The following is a 23,063-nucleotide window of genomic DNA, read 5'->3' on the forward strand; positions in this document are numbered from 1 at the left end:
TGCAGGCCCCCTTTCCCTATACTGACCCCCCCCCCCCCCCCGTCGCCTGCTACGCTAATGGAAATATGCCATGTTTCATTTTAATTCCACCCAATTAAAAAGAACGAAGTGCGATGAACGGGATTATTATTATTGTTATTATTATACGGAAAACAACAAAACTTGCTTGAAACGCATGCTGTTGTAAGCACCAACACATATGTCCACTTTGTGATTAATCTGCATTCTGTTTTCAGCAAAAGCTAGGCTTTAAGGAAAAGTTTAGTGCACTCAAAACGGACAAGAACGTAGAAAAGACAACACAGCTCACATGTCGATCCTTCTGAAGCTAGGGTTTGTTTGCATCACTAAGTTTAATCCCATGAGGAGACGCATGGTTGTATCCAAAACATTCTTTATTAAAATTCAAGCATCAGACTGCAGTAATCGTTATACATGTTACTCTATAAATATGCAATAGATGTATACAATACTTAAGGCAATACAAACACCATAAAAATGCACTAGAATACAGATAAAAATTACCAACTGTAATTACAAAACGTTATTTGAAAATATTTTCGTTATAGGTAAGACCAGCAAGGACGAGACCAAATAAACGTGGCACTATCAAAAACAACAAAAATACAGTTCTTTATAAGCACGCTAAATATCACAAGAAGAACAAACAAGAGACGAACAATGAAGATGTGCATATCTTGAATTACACTGCTCAGCGTTTAATTGGCAACATGGAGGCTGGGAGGCGACACAATGAACTTATTGGAACTATTCATGTATAGCGCAAACAGTCCTCTTTTAAAAGGGCATCTTTCGCGCCTTCGCTTTGGTGAAATCGGGTTTAGTCTGTTCGAAGGATAGATCGCGGAGGAGGTCATTTTCAATGGACATGATAGCAAGCGAGTTCACCTTGACGTCAAGGAGGCTCGAGCGAAGGTGATTTTTTATCAGCAACAACTTGCAAAACGATCGTTTGGCCTCAGTTTGCCACGGGTATGCTTGAGTACATTCGCAAAGCAATAAAAAGGTTCGAAAACACATCAATAAGCTTTCTTTTGTGCAGCAACTTCATTATTCCCAGGGGACTCGTGTCCTGGCACACAGAGTTGTGCGGAAAGTTCGCAAACTGAACGATTTCAGCGGAAAATGCTGGCTCCAAATCATTTTTGGAGGTTTTCAGCAACTTCTCAGCCTGCTGTGCCACAGAGGCCTCGCTCCCAACCTCTGTCAGCAATTTTAAAAATCCGAGCCTTTCCCAGAGTTCAGTGCAGGCAGCCTTTCGCACTCGTAAAGCAGAGCCTAGACTGTCAAGTACAACATTGTAGGTCTCTACTATAAACTTTTTTCTACCTTGTAGCGCGCTATCGGTTTTTCCGTCCGGGTGCTCACTCAAAATGATGCGTTTGCCCTCATCCTGATAACATTGATTGGTACTTAGCGTGCATGCTCTCTCTTCGAAGGTATCAAAGAGAGGTCGCAAAAAATTAACAAAGCCTTCTAGAGCTCAGCAGGTCTACAGCAGTTGAATTGTCTAGGCCTGGTCTCTGAAGTGCTACGCTCGTTTTGTCAAAGCGCTCCAAGATTTCACGCCAGAAAATCGCCATGAATGCAGTCTCTAGTTTTGTCATTATCTTGAAGAGAGAGTGCGCTTCATTTATAGTGTCACTGTTTTCTTCCTCGTTCTTTGATATAGCTTCAAGGCAACACAAGACTGCATTGAAATTTTTCAGAATGGCCTTACATGATTCAGCATGTCTTGACCAGCTGGTCTCAGAGAGACTTTTCAAAATGAGCTGCTGGCCAGTTTCGCCCATGCTGTCCAAAAGATGCCTCCATCGCTTAGGTGAGGCAGCAAAGAACACATACAGTCTCTGAATTACAGTGAAAAATTTGACTGCCTCAAGGCAACTGTCAAGGCTACTTGCGCCAACTAAGTTCAGTTAATGACCAGCACATGGGATGTAGACTGCCAATTCGTTCAGGTGTTTGATTTGAGCTTGCAGTCCTTTGTATTTTCCTGACATATTACTTGCATTATCATAAGCTTGGCCCCTACAATCATCAATTGAGATGCCATTGGTCGTCAAGAGGGACATCATGGTATCAAAAAGATACAAGCCGGTATGCGATTCAATTGGAACAAATCCAATAAAGCGTTCGTACACTTTCCCATTTATATAGTATCACAAAACAACTGACAGCTGATCAATGTGAGTAAAGTCTGGAGTCGAATCAACAATTAAAGAGAAGTATTTTGCTCTTTTCACTTTGTCAACGAGACGTTCCTTGAAAGCCTTTGCTATATGCTCGATAAATTCATCACAAATGGTTTTTGACAGATACGATGGGTGACCTTTTCCTTTCGTTTGATGTGGTCCTCTAGAAAGGGATCAAACTTCGCAATGGCCTCAAGCACTCCCAATAATTTCTATTTCTCGGTGAACCAAAAATCTCCTGACTGCCCCTAAACGCTAGGTTGCGCTCAGCTAGAAGCTTAACTACAATGACTACGCACTTTAACGCCTCTGTCCAGTAAGTGGTCTCAGTGACAAGATGCTTAACCAGTCCCTTGTCAATTGTGCTGCTCGAGTTAGAGCGGGCGAGCCATGCTGCCACGTAGCTCTTGTACTCGACGCTATTTTCATATGCGCAAACTTTTTCTTCTGCTCATTTCCAATCAGAAAGGCCGTGCGTGGTGAAAGCACTGGGGTTGCTTGACATCGAAAATAGTTTGCACGTGAAACAGTAAACGGAACCTTTGGACTCCGAGTACATAACCAGTGTCGCTCGTACGCCTCCCCATTTACAGCCTTTCGCACGAAAAGATGAGTTGACGTATAGCGTTTCTGAGTTTTGTATTGCTTTTCGGAAGACGGAAAATTTTCTGCCCGATTTTGAAAATACAATGACCCTTTCTCAAGGCATACACTCCGAAAGCTGTCAGTAATAATGTCCGGCCACTTAGCAGGGTCACTTCGGAGAATCTCACAACGTACCTCTTGCTGCGGGGGTGTCTGTACTTCTCTGTTGCCGCAACGAGAAGCCATTGTATTCGTCCTCTCGAGGCACACTTTGTGGGTGGAAACATGATAATTTGAAGCCTAACTAACAAGAAACAAGTGAGTGGGTTCTTGGAGTGTTGTTTCCTGGCGCTCGTCAGTAGAAGGAGGCTCATTGGGGAGGTTTGGCACCTGTTGATCAGCAGTAGTAGAAATCGAGCGTGGTGGACCGGACACCTGGAGCTCTGTGGCAGGGGCCCGGCTGAGTAGCATAGACGTTGTTGATTCAGGAACGCGACAGGGCTTGGTTAGCGTCGGTTGCTCAGAAATATGGAAGACTGAGGTTGGCACCGTTTTCACATGATCCAGACAACCAAGACGAGTCAAGCCTTGCTTCTTGCCAGGAAACCATGGTGATGGAGTTGGCAAGTCCTCCACAAAAGCACAGTCGGGACAATTGGGAGTTTGACACGGACTCTGGGTAGAGCGATCATACTGCTCCGCGGAAGCTGCGTTCAGTAGGTACTTTGTCATCTTTGGTAGCTTCTTTTCACGCTCTTCTCTTTCTAACTTCACCTTTTGTTTAGACCACGACCGGCTTTATTACTCGCGACCTGCTCACTACGCCGGCTCCTATGGCGGCGCGTGTCCGCGTAAATACCACGTGACTGTTCAGGAGGGACGGCGCGCCGCAACAGGTGGCGCCACAACTTACCCTCATTTCGGCAGCGCCCGCCGTGCGCTTCTGTTAGCTTCAGTACGCTTGCGTTACCGTGTTGCCGGTAAGCCGAGTTAAAGCGCATCGTTTTTTAAGCACGCACCGCAAAGACGTGTTAATATTTATAAGATGCAATAATCGTGGACAGCTTTCTGTATACAGTGGTAGTTAAGAGCGCGAGCTGTCAGCTAACACGCTTAAGTCTCTGGCTCATGAGCGTGCGAGAACAGCGCAGAAGCAGGCGTCTCACGCTCGTAGCAATTCCCCTGCATGGCCACAAAAAGCTGTACCCGACTAACGGCTGATAGCGGTAATATTTTTCTTTCTCAGCGCAGCAGTTTTGCAGCTAAACAAGCTCAAAGAGCGGTTGTAGTGGTGGGCGCGGCTCTGGTGCTACTCGAGCGGCTTTTTTGCGCGTACAGCTGCACAATCTCAACATGATTGCTTCTGCTCTGTACCTAGCAGCATCCCAGGGCGAAGCCGCGCTACTTTCCGCCAATTTACGACAAAAAGCGCGCCATGCACACTTACTCATTTTCATGGGCATTCACCCGATTGTTAATCATTTCAAGACGCACTCTACATGAAAAATGAATAAAACCAGACTAGAAAAGCTTGTTTGCCGGACACAATAGCCGGTCGTGGCCAGAACTTTATTTCAGGTCAGCCAGATCCTTACACTTTTAGGACCTTTCGAGATTTCGGTTTGGCATTAATTAATTTCCGTTTGGCGTGCTCTTCTGTGAGATCAGAGGCAAAATTAGACAAAAATGGCCTCATAAACTTGTGGACAATCAGCTTTAGCAGTGCCCTTCTGTGAGGCTCTGTGGTGTCCTTCAAGCACACAAACAGCGGATTTTTTGTGAGTGACGGCAGCACTAGGTCTGCAAACTTCTTAAGCGGCGTTGGCCCCCTAACAAGCACAGGAGCCACACTTGATGCAGCACCTTCGCAGTTGTGTTACAGGAAACTCGTGGAATGTGATACCCTTCGCTGTGCGCCCGCTCGATTTGCAGAGCGGAACGCAGCAATACACCATCGCGGGCGATGATTTTTACGGCCTACGAAATGTTCAGGCTCTCAGCAGTAATTACGTTCTTGGCACGTATGCGGGCAGCAATCAGAACAGCCGGAAACACGGTGTTCAGATGCGCACAAAAACACAACGAAGAAGCCGCCACTGCTACCGCTACGCCAGCCCGCACTCGGCGTGGGGGTAAGTTGTAGCGCCACGGAGAGCAGCGGCGGTCGGGCGAACTAAGAATGAACTAAACAAGCAGTAAAAAATCGGGGGCTACGGAGGCGGTGCCGGTGAACAGGTCGCCAAGTAATAAAGCCGGTCGTGGTTTAGACGCACCACTTTGATGCTTCCAACCTAGCATTTACGCATGAATGGAGGCTAATAGTCTGTGGCTGGCCGAGAGTGGTGCGTCCCCCGGGAGCTCCTCAGCAGGTGGGCTTACGCAAGCTTAACTGGCGGCTCGGGGCTGAATCACAGCCCGCGATCAACTTCCTTTTACAGACGCGCGTTGTGTCTGTCTGTTACTAGCGCCAAAGCAGGCGTTCACATACGTATAGAGTTCCTTGTACAAATTTCCTCCTCCGTACAAACTCACTCCTTCTCCCGTTCCGGTCTCGTCTTCCTATTGGCTAGGAGCAATCATCTGTTCTGGGAGGTTCTCGATTTTTCTTTCGCCCCGTCGATGCTGAGCGCGAGAACGAAGGGGAGAGGGCGACTCCTATCGCGGACGAAGTTACGCGCCCTTCGTCGCCTCTGAGTCATCTTTTTCTACTTCTTTCTGGAAAGTTCGGCGGCCAGTCTGACCTACTTTTTCCGTCGACTGCGCGCGAGGGTGCGCAGCCACTAGTCAGGAATGGGCCCTGGAGACAGGCCTTTGTGTCCAGCTCTCCAACTTCCCCCTTCACTCTTCCCCAACCCTAGCCCGAACAGTGAACATTCCATGCCCCACGGCATGCGGACAAAAGCACGTGTGACGTCTTCTTTCCTTTCGTGTTTAGACTCTGCCATCAGACTCATCATCATCTGCTATTGGACCCAACCTCCCCCGCCCAAATTACCATCATGGTAAAGAAAAGTCGAATGGGAGGCACCGTTGGGTACTGCAGCACATCCTTTCTATGAGAAGGACAGCGGCGGAACTATTTGAGAGGGGGAGGGTGGTGTGGTGGTGGCAAGGGAGATTTAGGTCCTCGTGCACATTACATGTTTTGGATGTCTCCCCCTTGCCCCTCCTCTCCAGACAGCACTGGACAGAGGGACTGACAGGAAACCATGAAAACTCATCCAAGCAAACGCACCTCGCTTTGTAAGAAAGAGGGCCCCGCCCGGGTGGCGGGGGATTCCAGTTTTTGCAGCTCGACAAGCTCTCCCCAAACGATCAGGTTAAACGCATGCTATTACATTAGGCGGGGCACCCCGTCTGCTCGTTCTGGTTTTCTCGCTTCATACACGCCGCTTGAAGTTCCGTTGCCCATGGTTCCATATACTAAGCAGCTTAGAATAAATGGGCCCCCGTCTCCTACTGTCCGAGGTGAGGCCCTGGGCTGCAGCCCCCTTAGCCCCCCCGCTAATCCAGCGCTGATTATGGGGATATGCTGCGTACATTTACGGACATAGGCCAGGACCTTTAACACAGTGTTTCCCATAATGTCCATTACGGTCGCAGCACATGCTGTGTGAGAGATGCAACGGGCAGAGCGACCATGCATCACGAACAGATGCATTGTGTGCACACGTTACGCGTGCTTGCACGTGTGCGGAAGTGTAGCATACTCCTCAATCTTCCAAGCCTTCCGCCAAATGCAAGTGCCTTATTAAGGTAATTGAAGTTTTCAAAGCAAATTGCGTCAGGAAATTCGTAAAGTACGATGTACACACGAACTGCTGATGTGATAGCTTCGGACTGCAAATCTAACATGCGAAAAAACAACTCTGTTACGAGGAAATCCAAAGACAAAGCCTCAGTCAGAGGACAAATATTCACGTGTATCTCAGAAAAAGTCCATCTGGGATAACCTTGGGACATCCATAATAGAATATACGATACAGGTCCATGTGCGATATCCTTGGGATATCCAGAATAGGATATCTGAAACTGGATGTCCTGCGGATGTCCTATTTGTATCCGATATGGTGCATGGACACTGGGACGGGATTCGAATATCCTGTGAACAAAGTGCTTTCACTGAACACACACACACACACACACACACACACACACACACACACACACACACACACACACACACACATATATATATATATATATATACACACACACACAATCAGGAATGAGACAGAGAATGTTATAGTCAAAGCATGGACAAAGCACGCACGCACCCGCGGTACACGCACGCGCGCACGCAGACGACGGTCGTGGCTCACCTGGTCGAGGATGATGCGGCGCCTCTCGCGTTCTAGCTGCTGCTGCTCGAACTCGTCCAGGGAGAAATCCTCGTCCATGGTGCTGCGCTGGCCAGAGCCCAGCAGCGCCCAGACACGGCGCCAAAGGCCTGCCCTGCTGTGGGCCCCGTTGGCGCGTTGGGACGGCGCCGCCGGCTGCCGGTCGAGTGGCGGCTTCCGCCGAGCGAAGCGCGGGCGCTCGCGGCTCTCCAGGCTCGTCTTGGGCCGCACCCGTCTCAAAGCGGGCCGCACGCGGGGCCCGTGGATCGCGGGGTTCCTGCGAAGTGATCGGGGTTGCTTGTGACTGGCCGAGCTGGTCACTATGAGCGCAAGCAAGCTGCGGAGACAAACACTGCGATTTTGCGCTGCGTTTTTCGCCACCAGCTGCGATTTCCGCAAATGCGAACTTCGATTGCACGGGCGCGTGCGTAGTGTAGCACAGACATCTAACACCCGAACAGGTCGACACAACAGCAATAGAAAACAGAAAGGAAAAATACTTATCCAAGACTGCATGCTTTGGGAGCCGTGGTTATTTGTGGATATATGTGTTCTGGGTTGAGCTCCCCTTACCACCGTGTCTTACGGCGGAGCCAGTCGGTACTTCGAGCGCCGCTTTATCAAGGACCAGGTCGGAGCCCCGTACAACATCTACGTCCTCGGCCACAGACGCGCAGTCTCGATGACAGCACCTCAAAACGCTACAGCTGCCACGAAGGAAGACTGCGAGAATCATGGCGATCGAGAACGTGCCCAGCGTGCCACTGGTACCACGTGCGGTTTTTAACCGCTGTGTTAGGGCCGATTTACGCTCAAACCGCCCATCGCCGCACGCCGCACCGCATGCATGCGGTTCGTGAAAAACGGGCGGTCGTCGCGATCGGTCACAAAATTGCATTTACGCTGAGTCCGCATGATGCGGTGCGGTTCGCATGCGCCCTCTGGTTGTCCAAATAGGTAACCAGCAACTGGCAACATGCATCAGCGAGTTGGCAGCCTCGTGTGCTGGCGACCAGCAATATTTCGCATCGTGCCTGGATATTAGTATTACGTTTGCTGTATTATTAGTTATATTTTTATTAGTTAGCTCTAGCGGTTCGAATGCGCCTGCATCCGCACTTCGGTTTGGGGACGCGACGTCTGTTGAAAGCTGGTAAACATTCGGCAGTGCGCAGAGCAACACTGTTCGAAGTCGGCAACTATCGCCAACAGCAGACGACACTGTCATATTTTTGTCGATGTAGGTTGAAGCTTCCGCGTCATGGTGAAAACGCGACTCTTGCACTGTCATATTCTGTGCTGCATGTGTGGCATTGACGTGGTGACCCACCTTTAGAACACTGTGCCGTCGACTCACCTGTGCCGCTTTTTGTATTATTTATTTACTTGCTACCGCATAATGTTGCGACAACATACGTCACTATGTGCTCGGTTGTGTACGGCGCGATGGCGCACTTTTTGTAGCTGTGCTAGCGAAAGCTTGTGTTGTGGAGAAGCGACGCACCATCACTCCTCGGCTGGACGAAGCACCAGCGCGGAGAAACGGGAAGCGACATTATCCCGAGTCGAGTTCTGAGAACCCTCCGTCGCCCTCAGCGTCTCGGCTACCGGACAGGGACCGAGAGTTTGCCCCCTCGAACACATGCAGCTCTCGCCTGCGTCTTTTGTAGAAAATAAACGCAGTCTGTTTTCTGCCACCAACCGATGCGCACTCCTTTCACGGATGGGGCCAGACCCCGTACGTAACACTGGCGATGAGGCAGGAGTTGCGAAGCAGATATGTATAAGTTTTCGCAGTTAAGGCCATGGCTACAGGACGAATGCACGGCGCTGTCGAGCCTTTCTCGGCCAAATCATGGGAATCGTGGATCCAGCGCCTCGACTTTTACTTCGTGGCGAGCGACGTCAGCGAAGAAGCGGGCACTTCTCCTCACGCTTTGTGCAGCCGACACTTTCGAACACCGTGTGCGCGCTGATAGCGCCGAAGATCCCGGCAGAAGTCAACTTAAATGATTGAGTGACACTTCTTAGGCGGCACTTCGACACCAGGACATCCGAGCTTTAGAGCCGGTACGTGTTTCAAAGACCCGACCAACGGCCAGACGAGTCGATCAGCAGCTACGCTGCGGCCCTCGGAACCTTGACAGCCGACTGCAACTTCGGAGCGCTGCCTTCGGCTACAATATCGACGACGTCACCTGACACCCAAACGACCGCTTCCGCGGCGAACCCAACTATGCCGCCCCAAGATGTGATGCTGCGGGACAGGTTCGTCCGCGGCGTCTGGGACGAACATCTTCCGCAGACACCGTTCGCCGAAAAAGCCTTACATTTCAATGCGCTGTGGACTTAGCCTTGTCAGCGGAAAGTGCGTCAAGGCATCAGCGAGATATCAAGGGAGTGGCAAACTCGGAGGAAATTAACAGGACGTCGCAAATCAAGCCAGGAGGCAAGGATACGTCAGCGCGTCATTGCTATCGATGCGACGGCTTGCACGACCCTGAAACATGCAAATTCAAGACAGCCGAGTGCCGTTTCTGCTCCAAGGAAGGTCACGTCTTGCATGCCTGCATCTCAAAGAAAAAGAAAAACACGGAACCACGCTCCGACAACTAGCAGCAATGGGCACACAGTGTCAAGCCACCACCTGTCAGCAAATCCTGCTGCAAGCTGCACACAGATAGTGTACGTACACACTGCCCCAAGTTGCTCGTGGACTTGATAGTGGAGGGAAAGCCAGTCCAGTTTGAGGTGGACACAGGTACAGCATGCTCCCTGATAAGCGAGGACACGAACTACAAAAGGTGGAAGAAAAACACTCCGTGGCTTTCATGCGAGCCGCTCGATTTGTGCACATGGTCAGGTAAACAATTACACGTCCTGTGCTCCGCACAAGTTCATGTGATGTTGAGATCAAAGGACTATCTGCTGCCGTTGTTGGTTATGACGGGCACCGGGTGCAACCTCCTAGGAAGAGATTGGTTTTTGGCACTTCAAATTCAGGTGAAGGGGATCAACCACATTGGAGAGCCAGCACTAGAAATTACAGAGGTCGTGGGATGACACCCAGGTGTCTTCAAGGAAGGCATTGGAAGCTATACAGGTCCTTTAGTTCACCTGGAACTCGAAGACGGTGCGACAGCAATGTTTTGCAAGGCTCGTCCAATTTCAGTGGCGCTGCAGGCACTTATGGAACATAAGCTTGACCATCTACAGCGCCAAGGTATCCTAAAACCAACGCAGCATACCAAATGGGCAACCCCATTGGTACTTGTTCAGAAGACCGACAGTACACTCAATGTCTGTGGTGACTACAGGAGTACTGTTAATACTGTTACTGTTAATGCAGCAGCGAAGAAGGCATCTTAACTGCTACCAACTACAGATGAAGTGTTTGCAAACCTACGTGGTGGAACCCTCTTCTCAATGTTGGATCTTTATCAAGCATATCAACAACTGAGAGTTGATGAGAAAACAGCAGCACTGCTCACAGTGAACACCACAAAACGACTAATCAGGGTGGAATGCCTCCCGTTCTGAATTTCCACTGCACCAGCTATCTTCCAGTGCCTGAGGGAGACAAAGATACCTGGAATTCCAGGGGTGAGTGTTCCTCTTGACGACATCATTGTCAACGGGAATAGTGCAATGAGCACGCAGAGCATCTGAATCAGGTTCTGTCGAGACCAACTGAGAAAGGCTTACGCCTCAAGAAAGAAAAGTGCAGGTTTGGAATTACGTCAGTTTAGTTTCTGAGACATCGAATTGATGGCAATGGTGTTTGCAACACCGAGAAAAAGGTTGAGGCTATACTTCAAGCACCCAAACCATCTGACAAGACATCCCTAAGGGGTTTTCTGGGCCTTATTTCATTTGACGACTGCGTTTTGGAGAACAGAGCAATGGTCGTGGTGGAATTGTATAGATTCCTAGAGAAAAACACACCCTGGAAGTGGAAGAGCAAGCATCAAGCCAATTTCGAGGCACTTAAGGAGATGATTCGTGCATCTACAGTGCTCACTCACTACGACGGGACGAAGCCCCTTCTTTTGTCTGTGGACGCATCGCCGTACGGCGTTGATGCCGTCCTCGCTCGGGAAGATGCTATTTGCCGAGAGGCACCCATTGCATTCAGTTCATGAACACTGGGAAGTGCCGAAAAGAGCTACTTCCGGATCAACAAAGAAAGTGCAGCAGTAATCTACAGCATCAGTCATTTTCATAAGTACACAGCTGGCCGGCATGTGACCATAACAGATTGCCAGGCATTGATTGTAATCGTGAGTGAAACAAAGCAAGTATCCCGGGTCTTTTCATCAAGGATTATGCGATGGTGCCTTAAACTAGCAACGTACGATTACAAGTTGCTGTACAGGCCTGGCCTACTGCACCAAAATGCGGACACTCTAAGCTGACTTCCACTACCGGCACAAGATGAACCTTATCCCCCAAAAGACGTGCTCATGTTGGCTACCATGCCCAGCTTCGAGCTTTCACCGCGTCAAATAGCACGAATGACTCGAGAGGACTCAGTTCTGTCCCAAGTGATGGAGGCTGTTTCAAATGCTGAAGTTCATAAACTGCCAAAAGAACAGTTTTCATCGTGCCGGAAACTGGAGACTGAGCTTTCAGCACAGGAAGGGTGCCTTGTTAGAGGCTTCCGGAGGCGAGAAACTACCTTCTTAAACTCGCACCTGCAAACCACCATATAATTGTGGTCATGAAGGCATGTGCACGAAGGTACTTTTGTTGGGCAGGCAGGCATAACAGGCCATCCTTCATTTCAGTAGAAGTTGAGAGCTTCCTAAAGAAGAATGGGGTGATCCATGTAACAAGCACACCGTACCATCCTACAACAAATGGCCAAGCAGAAAGGATGGCTTTTGAAACAAAACGAGCATTAGCCAAAAACAAGGACGAAACATTCGCGTGTAGGCTGGCCCACTTTTTCTAAAGCAACACACCACCATCTGCACATCAACGGGTGAAATGCCAGAAGCACTTGTGTTCGGGCGTGAGCTGGATACAGCTCTCACGTACACTCAGCCCCAAGCAAAAGCGAACAAAATCCATACCAACTGCAACAGGGACACAAAGTCGAGAGTACTCGCTGTCGGACAAGCAGTTTTCTTTTGAAACTTTGGAGGGAATCCGATCTGGACAGAGGGAACGGTTTTGGAAAAGCTAGGCCACAGATCGTGGCTCATTAAAGGCCCCAACAGGTTAGTGCGATGACAATGTGACCACATCAAGCCTGGTATTTTGAGATACTCCACAGAAGATTCGGCGACACAGAATAAGGGCTGTACGCTAACCGCGAGCAGTGTCCCGCTCCCATTTATGCTTGGGATAAAAGCAGATAACTCCACGTCGTCAGAGGCCACTCTCTCAGGAATGCTGGAGCCTTCGCAATCATCGGTGACCAAACCAGAGATCGGCACTGCCCCCGAGACCGTGCCAAACACAACTGCAGAGTCATGCCCGCAGCGGGAACGACACCCTCCGGATCACTACGGCGACTCCATCTGAGAAGGGAGGCAAGTGTAGTGTACAAGCGATGCACCACCACTCCTCGGCTGGATAAGGCACCAGTGCAGACGAAACAGGAAGCCATCCCGCCCCGAGTCGAGTTCCAAGAATTCTCCATCACCCCCAGTGTCTCGGCCACTAGACAGGGACCGAGAGTTTGCCCCCTCAAACACATGCGGCTCTGATCTGCATCTGTTGTAGAAAATAAACTCGGTCTGTTTTCTGCCACCAACCAATGCACATCCCTTTCACGGATAGGGCCAGACCCTGTACGTAACAGCTTAGAAGAACGCGCATACAGGAACACACAGGTATATCTAAGCCAATGAGCAAGGGATCTGTCACAGCAACAGCGTAGCACGCTGAAGCGCCGCAGCATTATCTATTAACATACTCCTATATAGATGGCTCTATTATCACGGAATACAGCTGTGTTGATTGACAAGTCACTTCATCACCGAGCACGCATGTGAATCATCAACAGTGGCTTGTTGATTTAGTTGCACTTTGCTGCTGAGGTCTCTTTAGTAGCTGTCAAGTTAATAGTGAGCCTACAATTACTTAGATGATGTAATATGGCATCGCACTTCTGAACAATGATGTTACACCGAATGAATGTACAGGAGCGCACAGAGCTAGCATTTGTTCATTCTATGTTACGTCGTTATTTCAAAGTGCACTGCCATGTTAAGTCATGACTAAACAACTAGCCATCAGTACGTCTTGAGCAATTGATTACAATTATGACAGACATAAAACTGATATGTACATATCACAGTTACTTCTTCAGGCAGAGATGCTTGTCAGATATGTTTTCAAGAGAAGAATGTTTGCATGAAAACAAATATTAATTCATATTGCTGAAAAGACACCACATATAGGTGTGAATTCACCTAATGTTTACATTTCTTGTTGGTGCTAAAAATGTCCCTGCCAATAGAAGTAGTGTTATGTCATTCATGCCTTAAGAGATGACAGAGGTTTACAGGGTAAACAAGGCAGCAATGCCCATGCATAAAGGCCTGAGCGGCCAATCTGCTGCCCCTTCACTATTTATCCATACCTCTATCAGCATTTAAACAGTGTACAGCCTGTGGTCAAAGTGAATACAGGCATGCTTGCTCTCTCAGCAATGGTGACAATCAAGGATGATTGCCTTGAGACCGTTTGCTGCTGTCAACATCATTTATGCATGCATTCTCTTTTTATTCTTTTCCCTAGATAAAAAAAGAAGCTTGCACAGTCAGTGAGCTATAGCAAAGTAATGTTATTTGATAGCGTTGGGCATGGCCCTAATCTCATTCATGTAGTGACAACCTAGCTAGCTAATGCACAACCACATTAAAAAGAAAGAGAAGTGCATAGGCTAACAAACAGGTGCACAGTACGTATACTTCATCTCAAAGCAAAGCAAGATTATCAAGCGACTATAGAGATCTACATTAAGGGGACGCAAGCATTGAGGCCACCTAGTACTTCGAGCCTCAACGATTGCATCCCCCTGATCTAAAACTCTCTAATAAGCTTTGCAATGAGTGCAGTGATCTTGCATGCGAAATGGTTGATGTAGTAAGTCGTTTTATATTTGCCTTTCTGAATCAGTAACAGCTTAAACAGGTACACGACAATGAAATGAAATGCTGGCTCGTATGGTGCACAAGACACAAGTAGGGGAGAACATTTGCTGTGCCTGCTGTAACACCAATTTCAACGTGCCGTAGCTTGTAGGCAATGAATGCAGGTTCATTGTTTTGGGGCAACTTGCACCTACCCCTAATGAAAGAACAGAATGTCTGCATCGTAGACATTAGTTAATTAGCAGCATGTGCGGGGCAGCACAAGAAAGTAAGGGAATGTTTGTTGTCTTTTTTTGTTTTCATAACCAACAGACAGTTTCTTGGGTGGAGCTTTATGATGAATTCATATTATGTTCTGTGTAAATCTGTAATGTGGGCATGTTCTATTATCCAATCACTTCATAAGTAGCCAAATGAATGCAGGTAGCCCCATAAACACTGTGAAACGGAACGCAGAAATTTCCAGTTAAGAAGCCATAGTGACTCACACTCTGTGCTGAACATAAAATAGAAAAAATGCGTAGTGGCAAATTGGGTGCACATTCTTATCTGCCATACAAATCCATATATTACAAGTAATCTTTCACTAATTCTCGTATTGCTTACAGTTGCACAAACCTTACTGCAGCATCCTCTGTGGAGTAAAATAATCTTGCCAGTCACAGCTACTCGTTCACTCTATTAACATATATTAGCCCCCAGGCTCTCCTGTATTCCTTCACGCATGCTACAATAGCATGGCTGTGCTCAATCACCTATTTCCATTCCACTGAAATGAAGATGGCATATATTTGTTACCAAAATATGCTCTAAAGCATAACTGTTTATCATTCTTTAAGCCTCTGAGAAGTAAGGATGGATGTTCAGCCTTGCTGTTGTGGCATTTCATAGGTTTTAACCCACCGTCATATTTCTAAACAAGCAATGATGAAATTATATATTCAAACCATACCATCAGTACAACTGAAGTATTGCTTTCCCAGGAAGTCTCACTGCCACCTCCCCAATTTCGTAAATAATTAGACATGTTGACAACCTCGACATGTTGAAGTTACCTTCACGGCCTGTGTTTTAACATGACAATTAAACCAGATTAACCAAACAGCCCTTACATCATTCTCTTAATCACTTGGTATACTAACTAGCACATGGCATTATAGTCATATTATATTCTGTTTGTATGTTTGGTGAATTGCACAAATCATTTTCGTCGCCCTTACAGCCTAGCTGATGCTGTCTTACTTTATAACAATGAAGCAACAACCTTACTTGGTGCATTGCTGTGAGAACTATAACTAGCTTCACAGTAGCACTGCACATGTACCCTCAGACCACATCGTAGACATGCCTCTGTACATACTAGAGGCTAGCCACAATCAGCATATTTTGAAATCTAGATGAACAGGGTGCGAATTCATGTGTATCAAATAAATGTCTGTTCCATTGAGAGGCTGTGTGTATGCGATATAGTTATCAGTTCACTATACTTATGGCAGAAGAACAGAATACGCAGAACAACAAAATCAAGTTCTCTCTGAAAAGCTGCTTTTTGCCACTATTATATGCAGCAAAGTAAGACTTCAGAAAGCACAAACATGGCTTAGAACGACAGAAAGCTGAGCTAGTTGGTAAGGATACCTTATGCAAAAAAGAGGTGAGGTGTGCAGACAGGAAACAAGAGTAGAGAAGTCCACTTCTCTACTCTTGTGTCCTGTCTGCATGCCTCACCTCTTTTTTGCATCACAAATATGGCTTGGGCGCCTCTTCATGCATTGTGAGGTGGGCGAATGTTAATTTTTTTCAAACAGAAATTGAACAAAAATAGTAAGTGTCAAATATTGAATAGTGACACAACGACGTGAGTACTTGTAGTAGCAATATTTATTTCCATATATTTAGGTACTACATCTTAATCAACTAGTGCAAAATGGAGCTAACTATTGGGGACAAAGGATAAGTTTTAAATGCAAGGCTACTAATGTTATATAAAAAAAATACTTTAAAAGTGTATCAACAACTTTAGAGCCTCGTTGCAAAGAAGCTTTCCAAGAAATAATGGCTGCTGTATGAAGAGCTTCCAAAAATGCAAAATAAATTGTTTCCAAAAAAACATGAAAGTTGTAGAAAAAACAAACATAATGAAGGGCCAATGTTTTGCGGACACATGTAAAAGGACTTGCTGCAAGGAAAACAGCAGAGACTTGTCACATAAAAGATAAATCTGCTAGATTGAGATGGGTGGTTGGCTTTAGGCAAAAAAAAGCCCATGGAAAAGTTTTGTGCCAATGTGGCTAAAAGATACATTCGTAACCGTGCTTGCCTTTGGAAGGCTGCATACGCTTGTTCACATGCAAGTACTTGTCACATATTCTTTGTTAAAAAACTTCCAATTTATATATTGACACAAAAGCCTCCTCTGATCACGGAAAAAGAATAGTATTGTCATATAGTATACATAACATTTAGAACATCAGGGTACTATTTTTCACAGTACGCAAATACTCATGAAAGACAAAACTGCAAGAAACAGCACAACACTTTGGCATAATCCGTAACTGATTATATCAACGAGTTTCCCATTTCATGTGGCAAAGTTGCATAGGGCAGATAAGATGTGATATCTGTGATTCAGAGATGCATTATTGTATCTGAGCACAAGTATTATACAACTGATCGTTGTGGGAATAAAGAAATAACAGGCATTGATTACCAGTATGTCATCATGTCACTTCCATCTAAAAAGTGACTAACATTTCAAGTCAAACTTGCAACTGGCAAACTTGCATAGAGAATCATGTTTATGTGCCCATATATGTGGGCCCCATGAACCGTTGCTTTAAGTTATGGCCAGTGTCATGTCATTCCTGTATGTAAATGTGGTTTTGCACTATACAACTATAAAATTTTTGATCAGCATCCTAGTAAATTTCCTTGAATTTGCACCACAGGCTTTCTGTCGCAACACCCTCTTCACACCCATCATAAATGCTGTAGTCAGTAAAATATAGCTTTAGATTATTTCCTAAACTGCTTTCATTCCAGCAAGTAGACGCCGAGCAGACGCTGCGCCGCAAGTGAACATTTATGAGGGCGTTCATACTTGCTGTTTATTAAGGTGGCTGCAAGGTAAATGAAGGGAAAGTGTACAGGTGAAGCGAAGCTCTGCTGTCGCATGCACGTAAACAAAGCTTCTGGTTATGGCATCAAAACATTTTTTTCATCAATCCTCCAACAATGGAGCATGTACTGACAGGACGGAAAGCAGACACCGAGCAGACGGTGCGGTGCAATGAAGACACCTTGAGGGGCATTCAGCCTTCCTATTAATTAGGGAGCCCTGCAGCTTCCCCAGTGCGGCAAGGAACTACTGAGATGGAGTACAGCTCACAGAACACATTGTTAGCGTGAAAGGTTGGTGTCGTGTTCCAGGGCTTCCGTGAACGAAGAGGCAGACTGAACTTGAAACATGTTTTATTGAATGGCAGCAACTTAACGTGGCAGAATGACGGCCAAGGAATATAAGGACAAAAAGTACACCACAGCTTGGCGGCCAATGATTACATACACATAGTGAGCGAGGTTGATGTGATCGCAATATGACCCGCGTGACAGAAAGGGAAACTCTATCACACATGTACACGTGTACAGATATGCGACAGTTGGGCAGTGGCAGAGAAGGTGTTTTGCTGTGTCGCCACATGTGCAAAAAATTGCATAAGGAGCATTTGCATAGCTTACATTACAGCACATGACACCTAGCACAATATGAATGATTGCAATACGTGGAGCAGTGATATAACTTCTAAGCTGTTCCCTAGCCTCCCCTCTTCATAAAGTGTAAAATGTGCAGAGACAGCTCTGGAAACAAACATGTACAAAGCAGGGAATCTGCTTTGATACAATACCTATATTGAGAGGCATAAGAGCATAAACGATCAGCAATGCTTCTGCAATGTTTATTACTGCAGAGCACATGCAATTGACAGAAAAAAATCAGAGACGATTACGATACTCCCTAATACGAAATTTGAGTGCTGCTCTACATGTGTTGTCATTTTGTTGGCATGGACAATCGGTCTCGTGTGGCATGTTGCAAATGGAGCGAAGTGTGGCACCACTGCCTTGCCAATCTGGAGATCGCATGAGCCAGCACATGCGTGACGCGTGGGCGTGGTTCACAGAAGCCACCGCCAACAAACCTCCCAGACATTGCGTGCTACTCTGGCACCATCTCATAGCTACCGTCACTGCACTTCGCTTTTATTTGCACACTTTTCCCATACACTCCTCTCCTTTCTGCCTCATGGTTATGCTGCACCTTCCTATCCACTTTCCTCCTCATGCCTCTTCTCACTTGCCGATTTTTTAATCTCCCACTGCCCCATGCTGCCTTCGCTCTCATCTTTTGCTGAACTCGTTCGCTCCGTTTAACCGAGCGAACGAGTGGTCCTCTCAGCACGACAAAAGCTAAAGGAAATGTGCTCAAAAGTAAATGGAATGACCAGCAAAAGGAATACCCTGAATGCGTGCACTATAAACCACGTTAAAGGATTGACTGAATGCACGATAGACATGGTCTACAAGATACCTTTGACACGTGGGGCTGATTACATGGGCCAAACAGGCAGGTGCGTAAATGATTGACTGTGCGACCACCTATACAACTACAGTCTGATACAAGCACCCAGAGACCTTGCCATACACTGCGCTTCATGCCGTATCTTCCACAGGATGGGGATCTTGCTGAAATGTAGTAACCAAAGAAAAAGAAGTCATGGAAGCCTACAACATCAAGATGACCCCATGTGCCATCTATATCAGTCAGCAAAGAGATTAGCTTAATGACTGACAATAGATGGCATGGTTAGACTGGGAAGAACATCCTTGAACATGCGAGTAGGCTATATGAAGGTCTCATTTTCCAAAAATAAAACACTTGTTAGTTTGCACTTGGGTGTCGTGCATTGTTTTTCTCTCTTAAGTCCTGTCCCTTAGTCACTTTGTGCAACAGTGTTATGTCAAACCAACTAGCCCACTGGGAATTTTTTTTTTAGTTATATGTAATATGCTCTGAGTGCACATTTACTTGAGTCTTGTTTGCAATGCACATGTGAAAGACAGCACAAAAAAGATGCAATATTACAGGTGAGCAAATAAGGGTTTTTGGGACCGAATAGTATAGTGCCAGAAGCAAATTGAATCGAACACTTTTCTAAAAATGAATAGCCATTATCATAATTAACATAAACTGATGTTTATATCACTGTATTTTTGAAGTTAGCAAATTTCTGTAATAGTATAGTACCTTACTAAGTATTGTATTTGAAAAACACCCCAAACTGAGCATACGAGCAAACAAGTACTTTATTCGCATGCACAGGGCTCTTCAGAGGATGCAAATGATCACTGTAGAGCCTGTAAAGTGTGGCTTCCTGAGTAACCTAGCCTGCTCCTCTACGCAAGTTCTCATGTTTTATGGCTATAGCACGCCTGTCATGGTGAAAATTTACCGTACTTTTCTGCAATTTAGTGTTTATGTGAGTGCAGTTGGCATTTTGAAATACCCGAAACGTATGAAAAAAATATTCACATTTACAAAAGGTGACCACCGAATCAAATAGGGCACTATTCGCTGCATAATTACAAAGTTGCAAATATTGACACATCCTTATGCAATACAACAGCTTAATATAATGGTTTCGACACTTACATACACACTACATGCTCCAGCAGCCAACAGAATATCATATATTGACAAAAGGGTGTTTAACTGGGCTACTTGGTTATTCTTTTGAGGATTGTAGCAGCAAAACTTAAGGAACATGGACACAGAAGGAACGACTAGACGAATACGCAGCTGCACTGTCAACTGATTTCTTGATTGAAATTCCCACTATTATTTATTTCATCGCCATATCTCTTCTCTTATACATCTGAGGCTGTCTCAAAAAGGCGACTTCCTTTCTTGTCAAGGCCACTGACGGTGTACTTACACATTACGCTCCTGTTTTACTTATCTCGAATGCCTCAAGGATCTCCCGAGTTAGCCTATCGTCGTTCCTTTTCAGGACTTGTACTTCATGAAATTACGAGTTACGACAAGAAAAGTTTGCCAAAGTCTGGTGCCTACTGTCAGCGGCGTGTGTTCGTGTAGTGTCTCTGCGTTTCTCGTTGGACGGGGTGAAGCGATGGAGCAAGACCATTCTCAGGAGAAACGAGAAAAGTGTGCGCACATGAAACAAACTTACGAGCGTCTCAACTGACATTATTTGCAAAAGAAGCCTCCAAAGCAAAGATTTCTCGCCATCAACTTAGCATGAACGATCATTGTCAGCAGTGAGATAGCCGAGCGTCTAACGGTGGTGTTCGAGCATTGTGTAGCACTGTTGATTGATTGCTTTCCACCAGTGCTCACCATGCGCGCAAGCTGTAGAATGTGTGCTGTGGCACAGTCACGCATAAGTTGTGCTGCCAGCGCTCGATATGGTTTCCCACAACATAGCTTCACGCTGCTTTTCGATTCTCGTGATATGTTGCAATTAAAAATTCCCAAGACAGTGTTAAGAGAGCGGTTAAAAAAAAAAAAAAAAAGAAGGTAGGTAAAGCAGCTTGTGAACCCACTCCTATAATACCTCTACCCGCGTCTGTTTGTAAATGTTTTCTTGCGTTTGTCAAATTTTTTTAATTTCCCGCATTTCTTTCTATTCAAATTTTTCTTAGTTTTCGCATTTGTGTGTGAACACATGCCTGCTACCATGCGTGTTTGCTCTTACTCTTATTTCTGTCCTTTTATTTTATATTAGCATTTGTTTTTGCTAGTTTTTTTTAGCAAAGTCTTTACACATTTTCATTAACCAGTCTCATTCAAAGCACTAACTCCTGTACACTGCAGGGCTGGCCTCTTCCATCTCATTAAAACCTGTCTCGCTGGTCTACCTCGTCTTTTCAATCTGCCTACTCGCTGTGTTTTCTGTCCTTGCTTCTTGTGTTGTTGCTGCAATGTGATTAACCAACTTGCTCAAAACAAATTTTGGTCGCCTATGAAAACAGAAAGGTTTAGAAATACATTTTCTTAAAAGCGTCATGTGGGTTGCACAGTACTTTGCCTCTTACCTCTGTTCATGCTTATGCATCAGTGCATGTGGTAGCTTGCCAAAGTGCACATGAAAGGCTGCATATTGCAAAACAACACCTTGCTATGCTGTTGCATTTTTCATGCATTCAGTCTTAGTAAACAGACGGTTTCGCTGCCCATCACATATGATGGTAAAAATATTCAACATGAATAACATTGTGCAGTGGGGTATCATTTCCTGTCTGATACTTTCGTCGTTGCAAAGACATTTTTCAATGAATGGAGCCCGGCAAAGCAGTGCACTGAGAGCTTTTGCAACTTTCACCATTTATTACTTCACAAATGTCATTGTCTGAACCTGGCCATCGATCGCTATGCCGATGGCTTGTGAATTAAATAATTGCCTTAATAAAACACATTCAACTTCACTCAGCATTTTTTAGTACAAACAATGTTAGCAGAGCTATTTAGGGTGAATAATTGTGCTAACATTGGTGTTACTTGCCCGGTCAGATAAACAAATACAACAATGGCTGCGGCATGACTGTGATTTGATGTGCAGATTGCAAATGGTGCCTTTCAAGCATGCCCTTGACTACTGCTATTAATACCTACCCGACTGAGTATTTTGGGCCTAACTAAGCTATTGATGTTTGATAATTGTTCTCTTATTCGCATTACTTGCCTGGGCCAGGTAGCCAAAATAAACAATGCCACCACATTAATGTGTGTTTGCATGCAAGTTGCCAACAGTGGCTGTCCTTTTCGCGTTGATTGCTGCCGTTTCACCGACAGTGGCGACAGCTTGACTGTGCTTTGACGTGCAGACTGCTAATGGTGCCTTTCAAGTGTGCCCTCGACTACTGCTATTAATAGTTACCCAAATTAGTATCTTGGTCCTCACTAAGCTAATGATGTTTCATAATTGTTCTCTTGTCCATATTACTTGCTTGAGCCATATAACCAAAATAAAGAATGCGACCGCATGAATGTGCTTTTGCATGCAAACTGCTAAAGTGGTGGTCAATTTCGCGTTGACTGCTGCTGTTTCACCTACAATGTCTACGACATGGCTGCGCTTTGAAGTGCAGATGCTAAAGGTGTCTTTCAAGCATGCCCTGACGACTGTTATCTCATCACAGGGCCCGTCATGCTCGTAGGTGGCTGCCCAATAGAGTATTTTGGGCCTTCGGACATTGCCATTAGTCATCTCAGTGGGCTGGAAATAACAGTAGGGGCAGCACAACTGCACGCAAAGCACAATGTGCTTTGGCGTGCACATTGGTGTGGCTGTCACTTTCACGTTGACTACTGCTTTTTCGTGTGAAGCTGGACAGTGGCTACCCGAATGAGCATTTTGGGCCCCGCATAGTTACTCAGGGTTAACAACTGTATTTGCATTCAGATTTTCCAGAATTTCAGCACATTTCCATGCCAATACTTATATTGAGTACGATCTGTGCAGGACGTTGCTTTATCAGAATTGGGCTTCCATTAAAAGGAATATGTCACCAAATGAACTGCTTATTTATTTGAGAGGTCACGGCAGAATGCTTGGCTGCTGCGAACCCACCGGCAATATTTTGGTAGCCCTAATAAGGGCTGTTCTTTCATTAAAAAGAAGCCATTATGCTTCATCGAGTGGCTCAATGCCGGACAGCTCGCAGTCGGAGTCGCTTTTTTCACTGTCACCTTCACCCAGTTGGATGATGATGGGTTGCACGTGGTCACTTCCAGATGT

General features: G+C 46.0%; 1 protein-coding gene and 1 long non-coding RNA gene across 3 annotated transcripts in view; one reads left to right on the top strand and one right to left on the bottom strand.

Annotated features, from left to right (window-relative positions):
* LOC142559769 (uncharacterized) overlaps positions 1-23,063 on the bottom strand; it is a 448,941-nt gene that overhangs the window by 389,681 nt on the left and 36,197 nt on the right. The window contains exon 2 of one of the 2 annotated variants that reach the window (XM_075671401.1): positions 7,124-7,418. In XM_075671401.1, the coding sequence (XP_075527516.1) occupies positions 7,124-7,201 (78 nt within the window). In that variant the 5' untranslated portion in view covers positions 7,202-7,418. Of the gene's footprint in view, positions 1-7,123; positions 7,419-23,063 lie in introns of those variants that run through there. The other variant, XM_075671402.1, reaches the window with a different exon arrangement.
* Positions 1-23,063, top strand: part of LOC142559778 (uncharacterized) — a 139,332-nt gene that overhangs the window by 35,039 nt on the left and 81,230 nt on the right. The gene's annotated exons all lie outside the window — the stretch shown is intronic.

The sequence above is a fragment of the Dermacentor variabilis genome, chromosome 10 (genome assembly GCF_050947875.1).
Source record: "Dermacentor variabilis isolate Ectoservices chromosome 10, ASM5094787v1, whole genome shotgun sequence".
NCBI classification, from domain to species: domain Eukaryota; kingdom Metazoa; phylum Arthropoda; class Arachnida; order Ixodida; family Ixodidae; genus Dermacentor; species Dermacentor variabilis.